The sequence below is a fragment of the Corvus brachyrhynchos genome, unplaced genomic scaffold, assembly GCF_000691975.1.
Source record: "Corvus brachyrhynchos isolate BGI_N302 unplaced genomic scaffold, ASM69197v1 scaffold44, whole genome shotgun sequence".
Classification (NCBI taxonomy): Eukaryota; Metazoa; Chordata; class Aves; order Passeriformes; family Corvidae; genus Corvus; species Corvus brachyrhynchos.
The window spans coordinates 547,338-559,182 of NW_008238359.1; the positions used below are offsets into that span (position 1 = coordinate 547,338).

Genomic DNA, 11,845 nt, shown 5'->3' on the forward strand with positions numbered 1-11,845 from the left:
CACTGCTGCAGGACAGGTACTGGCACTCCCCCAGCCTAGAAGAACCCCACGAGTAAGTGCTTACACAGTACTTCTGTTTCAGCAAAGGAGATCAGGAATTCACGTTGTATTACATGTTAAAACAGGGATACTCTCTGCAATATACACACAATTCCAGCCCATGGCATGCCATGCAAAGACATCTTTTTCACCATAAAAAAGTCCATTTATTTTGATCTGAGAGGAACAGATTTTCTACTTTCCTTCTGGAGAGCAGGCAAAACGATGCCCCTTCTGCCCCTGTCTCAGAACAGGACACTGGCAATGCTGAATTTAACACCACATGATAGGATAAACAACAGTTGAGTCTGAATACTATGTTCCATGCCTTCAGACAAACAAAAAAGCCCACCCCAACCAAAAGCCCCCACAAAATTCAAAAGCACACCCACCCCCAAACAAGACACACAAACTGCAGAAAGAAGCAGAATACTGAGTAATAGCTTTCTTGTGAGATCTGGGTAAGCAGATATTAGAATCACTCAGGAGTCTGTAGTTCATTAGAAGTATTTGCAATATGTAAGCCATTACCACTTACTTTCTCTTCAAAGCCAGTCACTTTCAGGTATATTGGGTTTTTTTCCCCAGTCCAGTTTTACAATGTGGTGGGTGAAGAGGAAGGTTGCAATATGAACATATAATAAGCCCTATGTATAGGTTACAGACTTGCTTTTTGCAGTTTCCAGCAACATGTTTTTTCCCTTTTGCAAATATATGGGTAAATACTATATCAAATATTGTGGGAATTTTCTGTGGTAACAAACAAACAACACAGAAAAATAATCAGGACACTGTGGCTATGTGGACAAGAAAACACTGAATGACCAAAGGACAGTAAATTATCTCAATTCCATGCAAATTCCAATAAAAACCCACGAAAAGTTCTGTTTTCTTGAGTTTAATTGGAGCTTTATTACTTAAGCTGTGACTTCCCAGTCTTCACCTTCAGCAATTTGCAAAGAGGAGGCATACAAGAAAGGTTACAATACTTAATGGAAGGGACTCCCTACTGAACAGGGGGGAAAGAGAGCAATCCCAGGGCAGAAGAACTGGGAGCACCAATTTGTTCTCAAGTCTCATGTGAGGACTCCTGGAAAAAGCTGATTACTTGAAGGAAATCAAGGAAATAAATTTAGAAAGCAGAACCTGGGATTAAAGTAAGCTGGAACCAGAAAGAAACAAACACCAATGACAGAATGGGAACTACCAACCTGTCAGCCTCAGCTCTGTGCCAGGGAATATCCTGGATGCTATGCTAAGGCACATGGAGGACAGGGAGGTGACTGGGGACAGCCAGCATGGCTTCACCAAGGGCAAATCCTGTCTGACCAGCCTAGCGGCCTTCAGTGATGGAGTGACTCCACCAGCGGACAAGGGAAGGGCTACAGGTGTCATTTACTGCATTTCTGAAAATTTCTGTCTTAGACACAGCTCCTCACATCCTCCTCTCTAAATTGGAGAGAGATGGATTCAGTGGGTGGACTGTTTGATGGATAAGAAATTGGTTGGATGGTCACATCTACAGGGTAATGGTCAACAGCTCAGAGTCCTGATGGACACCAGTGACAAGTGGTGTCCCTCAGGGGTCCATACTGGGACCAGGGTTACTATCATCTTCATTAATGACATGGATGGGTGCACCCTCAGCAAAGCAGATGACACTAAGCTGAGTGGTGCAGCTGACACACCTGAAGGACAGGATGCCAGCCAGAGGGACCTGGACAAACTTGAGAAGTGGGCCCATGTGAAACTCATGAGGCTTTAATAAGGCCAAGTACAAGGTGCTGCACCTGGGTTGGGACAACCCCTGGTTATCAATAAAGGCTGGGAGAGGAACAGATCCAGAGCAGCCCTGCCAAGAAGGATTTGGGGGTGCTGTTGGAGGAGAGGCTGGACATGAGCTGGTAATGTGCACTCACAGCCCAGAAGGCCAATTGTAACCTGGGCTGCATCAAAAGCAGCGTGGGCAGCGGGGAGGGATGGGATTTTGATTCTCTACTCTGCTATTGTGAGACCCCACCTGGAACACTGCACCCAGCTCTGGGGTCCCCAGCACAAGAAGGACATTGACCTGTTGCAGCAAGTCCAGAGGAGGCCCACCAAGATGATTAGAGGGATGAAGCACCTCTCCTTATGAGAAAAGGCTGAGAGAACAGGGATCGTTCAGCTTGGAAAAAAGAAGGCTTCAGAGTGACCAGTGGCCTTCCAGTACCTGAAGGGAGCCTACAAGAAACATGGAGAGATACTATTTACAAGGGCAAGTAGTGACAGCACAAGGGGGAATGGCTTCAAACTGAAAGAGGGCAGGTTAAGATTAGGTATTAGGAAGAAATTCTTTACTGTGAGGGTGGTGAGGCACTGGAACAGGCTGCCCAGAGAAGATGTAGATGCTCCATCCCTAGAAGTGTCCAAGGCCAGGCTGGATGGAACTCGGAGCAACGTGGTCTAGTGAAGGGTGTCCCGGCACTGGAACAGGCTGCCCAGAGAAGCTGTGGCTGCCCCATCCCTGGAAGTGTCCAAGGCCAGGCCGGATGGAACTCTGAGCAACCTGGTCTAGTGAAGGGTGTCCCTGTCCATGGCAGGGGGGTTGGAACTAGATCTTTGAGGTCCCTTCCAACTCAAGCCATTCTATGATTCTATGAAAATGCAAATAAACCAAGCAGAGTAAATCCAGACAGAACCCAAACAGTAACAGAGACTGAATGAATAAATAAAAGTCACTAGGATTAAACCAGATTTATGCTGCCACTCAGCTTCTTGAACAGCCACATAAAGCTGTAACTGACTGTGGCGTGGTGGTTTCAGCCTCTGCTCCCTTGAAGCCACAATCCAACCAGGTAGAAAAATAAAGGTCTAATTCACTGGAAATTCTTTCATTTACAAAACTAATGGAATAGGGTTTGTTTTTATGCTTCTGCTTCAACTTCTGATTTATCTTCAACTCCATTCTGCGCATCTTTCATTTCTGCATCTTCAGTGTGGCTTGTCTGAAGAGTAGCAGATGACTAAATGGAGAGACAAAGAAAATACATTAATTTGTTATACAAAACTGCTAGCACAAACATTGTTTGATTCTTATCATTTGCAAAGCTTCTCTACGCTGCAAGACTGAATTAAGATATTAGGATCTTCAGCCAAGAGAAACCAAAAATTTTCACGCATCTAAGTAACCAGAAGCAGTGAGGAGGCCAAAATATAATACTGGTATGAGATGGTTGTGGTTCTTAATGAGGCCTGCACAAACTTGCCACGCAACCATTTCTCAGAAGTCTTTTAACTGAAATTTATTCAGAAAACTTCTGCAAGAACTGCTTTTGCCCTGCTTCAGTATCAGTGTGATTCATTTCCAGCCATTCCCATGGCTGACCCCAACCCAACTTGTACGAGGCACGCTTGCACTCAGCGTAAGAAGAAATATCTTTGTTGGACAACTAGTTTTGTGAAGAGACACTTCAACTCAACAACAGTGATTTGGACATCCTGTGCAAGAGCTTAGCTGGAAGAAAATATGATCAGGCAATGTGGCTGCTCTAAAGCCCTCTCCTTTGGGCATCTTCCTCATAAAAAGGTGTGGAAGGCAGAGGTCCAAGGTCAGCTTTTACAATAGGACATAACCAGCACATCCTGGCCTTGGAATAATTTTCAAACACAGTAAAGGAAGGTAAAAATGTCTTGGCTTGCTCATCTCAAAACCTAGTGCAATGAAATCACTATTCCACCTGTCAGCCCAGCATCTTGAATCATCTGTTCTATGATGATCTTAGATGAGAACCAGACAAAAAACAAGCAAAGTCTTAAGCATGCAATGCTGGGAAAGGGGAATAGGAGGGGCAGAATCCTTAAAAATCTTACGCCAACTTGGTTGCACCACAAAACTACACTTAAAAGAATATTAATGCATCAAAGGTCAGTTTTTCATCCTTAGAAGCATTCTGTAAAGCACACAAAAGCTAAGTCTTCTCGCCACAGAAAATCTGTTAGCTAGCAATCCTGGGCTTAGGATAAGGTGACCCTGACCTTCAAAAATTCACACTTCACTTATGTGAACTTTCAAATTAATGAAATGAACTACTGATGCAAGAGTGCCTGTTGAATTTAACAGACTGTGTCAGGAACATCAGAACTGGTCTGAGCTACCTTCTTAGCAATCAGAAGACATTTAGTAAGCAAACTCTCTTCTCCAGAACTTTGAACTTCTACTACACCACCATTAACAAATACTGCTAGAGTAAAGCAACATTATAAATGCAGTAAGAGGAAAACAAGTTTTTCTTGCAAAAAAACTACCTCAAGACTGGCCCAGAGAGTAAGCATCCTTTACAGTTAATAGTTCCATCAATCCCATTTCATATAAAACCATATCCTTTTAAAGTAGGCCAAATGGCTCAGAGAAAAAAAATCCAACACATTGCACATTCCCAAGATCATCTAACTTGTTGGGAACCATTTACCAGACCAGTGGCATTCAGGCCTGTATCAGCAATAGCATGTCCAGCAGGACCAGGGCAGTGGTTGTCCTCCTGTACTTGGCAATGGTGAGGCCACACCTCGAATCCAGTGCTAGATGCCAAACAATAACCTTTCATTTACATTTGGTTGGAGTCCAACCCAAAGAATTCTACAACTTTAAAATGATTCCCAAACAGTCTGCATGCAAAGACTACGAGTCTGTCTTTTGCTGAGAATATTACTCTACCACTTATCTGTCTTAGGAACTGAAGAAAGCATGAAAGCTTTACTTTTAGTGGGTATAGCTTTTTTCAGCAATCCACTCTTCCTCTCTTCACAAATCTTGCTGTGTCCCACACCTAGTGGAGGAAGCTGGATCCCCAGCAGCTGTGCTAGCCGAAAGGAACCTTCACAACAGAGCCTGACAGCTGGCAATTAAATCTTGCCTTTTCTAAAGTGAAGATGCCTAACAGTGAAATAATTCTAGTTTAGTTGCTGTATCTTTATCTTCCTGAGATTTTTTATTAAAGCCTACCGAAATTAAGGTACTGCATGGCTTTACATCACCATGTCTAGAAGGAGAGAATACTTTCTTTCAAGGTCCAGTACTCAAGGACTGTTGACATCAGGCTGCTTTAGCCAAAAAAATAAGAGACAGAGTAAAGTATTTCATGTAGGAAATTGTCAGCTGACAGTCTGAAATGGCTGAACTGTCAGGATACACTCTGAGGACACTGTGCCTCTGGAAAGGCTCAATGACATAGTTAACCAAAGGAGATTAATGTACCAATATCCGACAATTTTTTATATTCTCCATGCATATTCTGGAAAGGTGAAAATAACCTCACAAGATACAAGGTTCTGTACTCCCCAGCGTTACAGAGGAAATTTGAGGCTGATATAAATCCTATATTTATCTGAGAAGGTACAGGTCTATCTTGTCCTTCTAGACCATCAGATTTAAGGAAAAGAGAAGGTTTTCTTAGGATATGTGATTCTCACCAGTAACCTGGAATGTTTCTTGCTAGCCAATACAATCTTGTTATAACCTGTATTCACATACTGCCATTATTAACTGAACTAGTATTTACTAAAATTCTAGTGAAAGCTTATTAGCAAAACCATCCACACACAGCAGAATAATGACACTTCATAATCAATCTGTGGCATCTGAAACGGAGACCATCAATCACATCTTAATGTCTCCATGAGAAGCAAGATGGTGCTGAGCACCCTCTGTATGACAGACACAAGTTCTCACTAGATGGGCCCCCCAGGCACCAGAACAGCTGGTTCTTCACAACAGGTTCTAGAAGAATAGGTGCTTTTTTCAGTTCTGGAACGTTATTATGTTTGCATCTCATCACTGCAACTCTGCTTTCTGATTAACACTGCTCTGCTGCAAATTCAGTTGAAACAGGCAAAAGCTTTCTGTGCAATGGTTGGTACTGCTGGTTTTCCTGTTCAAACAAGATGGCCTAAGAATTTTGACTGTTGGCATTTTGAGTTCCATCCCTGCTCCCCAAAGCAGTCTACTTGAGTGTTCTCCAGCTATAATTATTGGTACTAAGTAAGCTGAGTACCTAAACCACTGTTCCTTGTCTAACACGACACCACCTCCTGTAATCTCTGGAGTAGTGTTTCTTACCTTTAGGTCTTTGTCTGCAAGCCTTTGGAACATGTTGGCGTACATCTTTTTCTCCTTCTCATGCTGCTCCCGTATTTTTTGCTGACAAGTCACCAGTTGCACTTTGGCAGCTTTGTTACTTGGATAAAGTTGTATCACTTTCTGGAAATCTGCTCGGGCCAGCTCAAAGTCATTGACAGCCAAGTGTGCTTCTCCACGCCGGAAGAGGCCTTTTTCATTGTTGCTATCCAATTCTAGTGCCTGCATTCAAAAAAACCCCAAAGCCAAACCACAGTCAGTAATTACTTTTCTTTTATAAAAATGATATGCAGTCAGAACACCAGAGACTGCTAGGAACTGCACCTTCTGATGTAGACCTATGAGTCTTGTCAGGGCTTACTAATAAAGTGAGTGGAATGCAGTAGACGTAAGTACAAAGAGAAATGAATATAGTAGGCTATTTGACAAGAGAACCAGCAAGTCTGAGATTTAGTCAGGCACTAATCCTGCTCTTTGAAAGACCTCTGCCAACATGACTACCTTCACCACATCTCAAGTGTTTCTAATTTCTAAATACTTGAATATTCTCAATGTAGCAGCAAGTTAGTAAAAGATGTTCAAAGGGCACTAATTATGAAAATAATTTGTTGGATATTTTTAGCATACTAAAAATTCTGTACTACCCAAATGCCAGCTGGTAACAAAGACCAAACACCACACGGCCTGTTGTCCCTAAAATTTTTAAAGCAAGAGATAAACTGTCAGACTGCTTGTGCAGCTTAAGAATAAACAAACTCCTACTACCTTGTTGCAGTTCTCCAAAGCCTGGGAGTATTCCTTTAGCTTGAGATGGCACATAGCTAGATTAAGGTGGGCAGCGAGCCTCAAGCTTTTGGCTTTTGATTCCTCCTCCTCGGAGAGTCCAGACTCATGCTCCAGCCATGACACAATCTTCTTGTACTGTAATGCTGCCCGCTTGTACTTCCCCTCCTGCAAACAAGGCAGTTCAATTATCACACAGCTCATCACAGTACCTTTTATCTCCTTCTTGTCCCTTTCGCCTACTTTGAGCAACAGATCTAAAAAACCCATTTGATCAAAAAGTAATTTCTATCATCAAAAATATCCTATTTCTGAGAGCCATTCCTGCACAGGATCAGCAAATCTTTAGGAATACTTAACTGGTTCCCCACTAGAACTAGGGGTATATGCCAGCATTGATGCTTCACTGAACTCCTACATTATACTCAACTTCTGATGCAAAAATAAGGGAAGATGGGGCATTTTCAAAATGCAATACAAAGGTAATAGGAAACCCTTCCTTTAGCTGATTAAATTGCTTTAAACAGCTTCTCCACACATCTCTACCCAAATGAACGTTGTTCATTCACAGCACTGTCCCACAGCAGGAACTGAAATACTGTACACCCCCCAGTGTTATCTGTAGATACAGCAGACAGCTCTAACAGAGAGCTCCCTGCAGAGTTAGTTCTTCAGATAATACACCTGAGTTTCTTCTTCTTTTTAAGACACATTCCCCTCCAGTTCTCCCCATAAAATCTCACAGAATACCATGACCACCGCTCAGAAATGACAGAAGCTGTAATCATCATTATCAACTCATGACATGGACTAAGAAATGCTATTACTTGGGGACTATAACTTACCTTGAAGTACTGAGTGCCTCTCTCCTTCACAATGCAGCTCTGTTCCAACTTCTCATCTGTGTTCATTTCCCAAGACTCCTTAGCCTACCCAAATAGGAACAGTTCAAGTCAATTTCAATACAACTTCTAGGGAAATCAAGTGGCTATGTTATTTCCCACTAACAGTATGATAGAGGTACGCTTGGCAAAGCAGAGCTTTGCACTGCTACTGGAAACCAGCCTAGAGCACGAGAGATGGCAATAGACAGGGATACAGGAAGAATAAGGACCATTTCAGCCAAGAGCTCCCAGCATGTCACCAATACCTCTGGCAACAGTGGCCTCCCTGTTTCACGTCACTGTTCAAGGATTCCATTGTCATCATTTAAACTGCACTCCCACTACTTCCCCCACCCCCGGATCTCTTTGGGATTTCATCTCTTGTCCCCACCTTTTCAAAGCTTTTGAGCTTCACTTCATACTGCAGCTCTGCATCTGGAGGGATCTTAAACTTCTCATTCCCAGCACTTCCAAAACCATAGCTGTAAAATGGGGATGGGGAGGGAGAAACAAACATTATAAAGAATACAGTTCAAAACTATCCATTCAGCTATATTTGCTATATAGGAAGACGGAGACAAAAACCTCATGCAAATTTGGGATGTGCATAAATTATTATTACACGACAAAGACTTGAAATATTCTAGGTACAATTCTAAAATTAGCAAGTAGAAGGTAGAAGAAAGTAAGAGAAACCTAGTGTTGACTTCATTAGTCTCTTAGCAGTTCCTATTTTATTATTCCTTTAGTTTACTTGAAAGAAAAGCAAGTAATCCCTCCATCAAGAAAAAAAAGCCAAACCAAAACAACCAACTTCCAAGTTATACCTATCATGTTTTATATTCATGGTCTGAAACTGTTGCCTTCCGAGCACCTGTATTTTAGTTCTATTCTTAGAAAAGCAAAGACAATAAATACCAAGATTAAAGTGAGCAGCTGCACACTTAACACACTGTTAATCAGCTGATGAACAGGAAATGCCTGCAGAAAGGTACTGCAGTGCAACTCCAGTAAGAAGCTGCATATTAGCAGGAAAACCATCTAGACCAAATTGCTTTGCTTTTCTGCTGCCACCAGGCTCAGTTCCAGTTTAAAAAAAAACTCAATAAAAACTGAAATAAATTAAAGTTTGATGAAAACAATCTGCGCAAGTCCACTTGTTTCAGATGTGTTCTCACTGTAAAGAGAAAATTCTGCCTATATCCAAGTCTACAAATGCACTATTTTACAGTAAGCAGTCATAAAGAGGGATCACAAAAATCTAAGTCAGAGAGCAACAACATTTTAAAAAAATATTCAGAGGTCAATGTTACAGAGACTTAACTAATTTTTTTCTGGAGTGCTACTGCTACATTATGAAGTGGCCAAGCAATCTTAGCTTGATACTTCTCATCTGTCAGTTTTTTGGGACTGATCCAAGTTTTTACCACAGCACTGAAAGAAGCTGAAAGGCATTATGACAAAACATTTCTTTTTTGCCAGATGATTAGAATAAACCCTTCCAGTATCGAACACCGGAAACAGCATACCTGGGTTTGAGATAGAACACAGATTCCTCTGATTTCTCCATTTTTTGAATTGCTTTCTCCAGACCATGAGGAATATCGAAGTTTTCACCTTCTCCAATCTCAAACCGCAATTCCCGCTTGTCAAAAACACGATCTCCGTATCGGCCTTCAAACTGGACTGGTAACAAAAACCAGAACAAGGGAGAGAGAAATCAGAAGGCATCAGTGGGCAGGTATCCAGGAGCACACAGGGAGTTCTATACAGGCAGGCAGCACATACGAACTGCCAAAGCCCCCCTGTAGACAGTCTTTTTCTTTTAGCAGCTACCTATGGCATGGTGGTTACAGGCAGCAAACAGAACTTCTGCTATTAAATTTAACAACCTCTCTTTTTCTGTTGTTCATTTAAGTGTTTGTTTTTTCCACTCCGACAACAAGTGCCAGAATGACTTCGCCTCTTGTTCCTCAGCACATGGAAACACTTTACGAGACTCAATCACCTTTTGTGATCAGATAAGCACTTCAACAGATTCAGTATCACCAGAAAACACAGTTCTGCTGGAAAATGTAAACCTTGCTAGAAATTTGAGAAGGAAAGCTTACTCTAGGTTTTTAAGTTACTTGGTGTAGAAAAGAGAAGCCACGTATTCCTCTCCTTCAGGACATGCAGCTGCAGATTGTGAAAAGGTTCTGCCATCCCACATGGCAAACCCATTTCCTATTTGGGTAACAACACACTTACTCTCTACAAGTGCATCCTCATTGGGCTTGGAGTAGCCCTCCCCTTTTTTACGGATTCTTCGGATGATGCCACCATCTTCTTCATCAGTGAGGTCCTCCCCCTTGAACTCAAAAAGTTCTATCTGTGGATGGAAGAAAAGCCTTGCATTTATTCTCATTACACCAATTTAGTAACTCACAGAATTTGCTCTCCAGAGATCTTTGACACTTTAATCTATACTTGCTGCTGCAATGAATTGTTTAGGATTTTTAAGAGCTAGTGTTAATGTAGGAGATAGGTATCCAGTCTGAATCTCTGAATCTTCACATGCTCTCCCAAGTAAGTGTACATCAGTTTCAAGTGCGATTACCATGATGACATAGAAAAACAGTCTCGTTTCAAAAGATATTTGTTGTTGCTGCTATGAAGTGAAGAAAAAAAAAATTCATATCCTATGTTTGAGTAAAACAATAGTGAAAACAGCACAAAAAAGCAAGCCATTATAATCAGCACTGTTTAGACTACTTCATTTGAAAAAAAAAAAAAACCAAAATTCAGGGCTAATGCTGTGGAGGTTCCTGACGCTGACGCTGGACTTAAGATACCTGGAATGCAAAAGGAATTTAGTATCTACCAGTACTTCCACTTTTTATTTTAATTGATACCTGGCAACAAATAATATTCTGGTCTTTCTCTTCAGTCAGTCTGAAACAAGTCATTCCTGAACAGTGATGATCATACAGGTGTGTCCTTCCCCTCTTTTTTTTTCCCCAGCCTGAACAATACTATTCTATGGAATAATCTATCTATTTATATTGCTCAGCAAAAGCAATCACGAGGAAGAAAAAAACAAAACCACCAACAGATTAAAAAAAAAAAGAACTTGCAGACCACAGGACATGCATTATTTCATGTCATAGAGAAATGCTGATGTGATGACACAGGTAGAAAATCTCTTAATGCAAGTTTTAGAGGGTCTTTTGCAAGGCAATTTGTACAAAATTTTGGTATGGCGATAAGCCCTTGCAGAAGAACCCTACCGATATTGTGTTAAGTAACAAAAAGTAAACCTAGGTAAAACTAAAAAAGTGGAAACTTGGAAGGCTTTAGCTGCTTGAGAGTCATACTAGCCAGGAAGTAATTTAACCTAACAAAACTGCGGAAAATTTTCTGGATCTAAACTCCGACCCACACCCCCAAATCAGGACACACCCAGCACTGCTTACTTGTTGCAGCCAGTGAGCCCCAGGCTATTTTGTCAGTGAAGCACAAAACCATCACAGGCAGCTTTGGTGCTTTTCTTTCTCCCCTTTTCCCTTCAACATTACTGCCTAGGCAGGCATTAGGGGACATCATGAATGAAACACTACTTTTATCTAAAAACATACCCAGAAAATGGAGAGGCCAGACTGGCAGCTTTCAGAAAAGCCCAGCGGGAAGTGAATAGCCTGGGGGACTACACCGCATGGACCCAGTAGTAGCCTGATGGAACAAATCCCATCTTTCAGTTCCTGCTTTTATTTATCCCAATGCCAGGTTTTACCTCTTGTTGCAGGACAATGAAAGCTTCTCTGCTTTCTGCTGTCCACGTGCATCCTCTGTAGTAGTGCTAAGCCCTTAAGAATGCTCTCCCCTGTGCTGCCAAGGTAGAAGGCCTTGAGCTTTTAGCTTGTATTTCAATCATCAGCTCAGCCCTGATTACACCTGGTGTCACTTGCATAGGAGCACACAGCACTCCAACAAGTGTAGTTTGATCCAATGTAAGTAAGCCATGAGTACTTTCAGATTTTTAGGG

General features: G+C 41.8%; 1 protein-coding gene across 1 annotated transcript in view; it reads right to left on the reverse strand.

Moving 5' to 3' along the window:
* Positions 1 to 2,750: 2,750 nt before the first annotated feature.
* Positions 2,751 to 11,845, reverse strand: part of FKBP4 (FK506 binding protein 4) — a 12,863-nt gene continuing 3,768 nt past the window's right edge. Inside the window, exons 3-9 of the mRNA XM_008634880.2 lie at positions 10,072 to 10,192; positions 9,351 to 9,507; positions 8,213 to 8,303; positions 7,783 to 7,866; positions 6,920 to 7,105; positions 6,137 to 6,376; positions 2,751 to 3,044 (exon numbers count right to left, since the gene is read on the reverse strand). Coding sequence (XP_008633102.2) covers positions 2,946 to 3,044; positions 6,137 to 6,376; positions 6,920 to 7,105; positions 7,783 to 7,866; positions 8,213 to 8,303; positions 9,351 to 9,507; positions 10,072 to 10,192 — 978 coding nt within the window. The 3' untranslated portion in view covers positions 2,751 to 2,945. The remainder of the gene's footprint in view (positions 3,045 to 6,136; positions 6,377 to 6,919; positions 7,106 to 7,782; positions 7,867 to 8,212; positions 8,304 to 9,350; positions 9,508 to 10,071; positions 10,193 to 11,845) is intronic.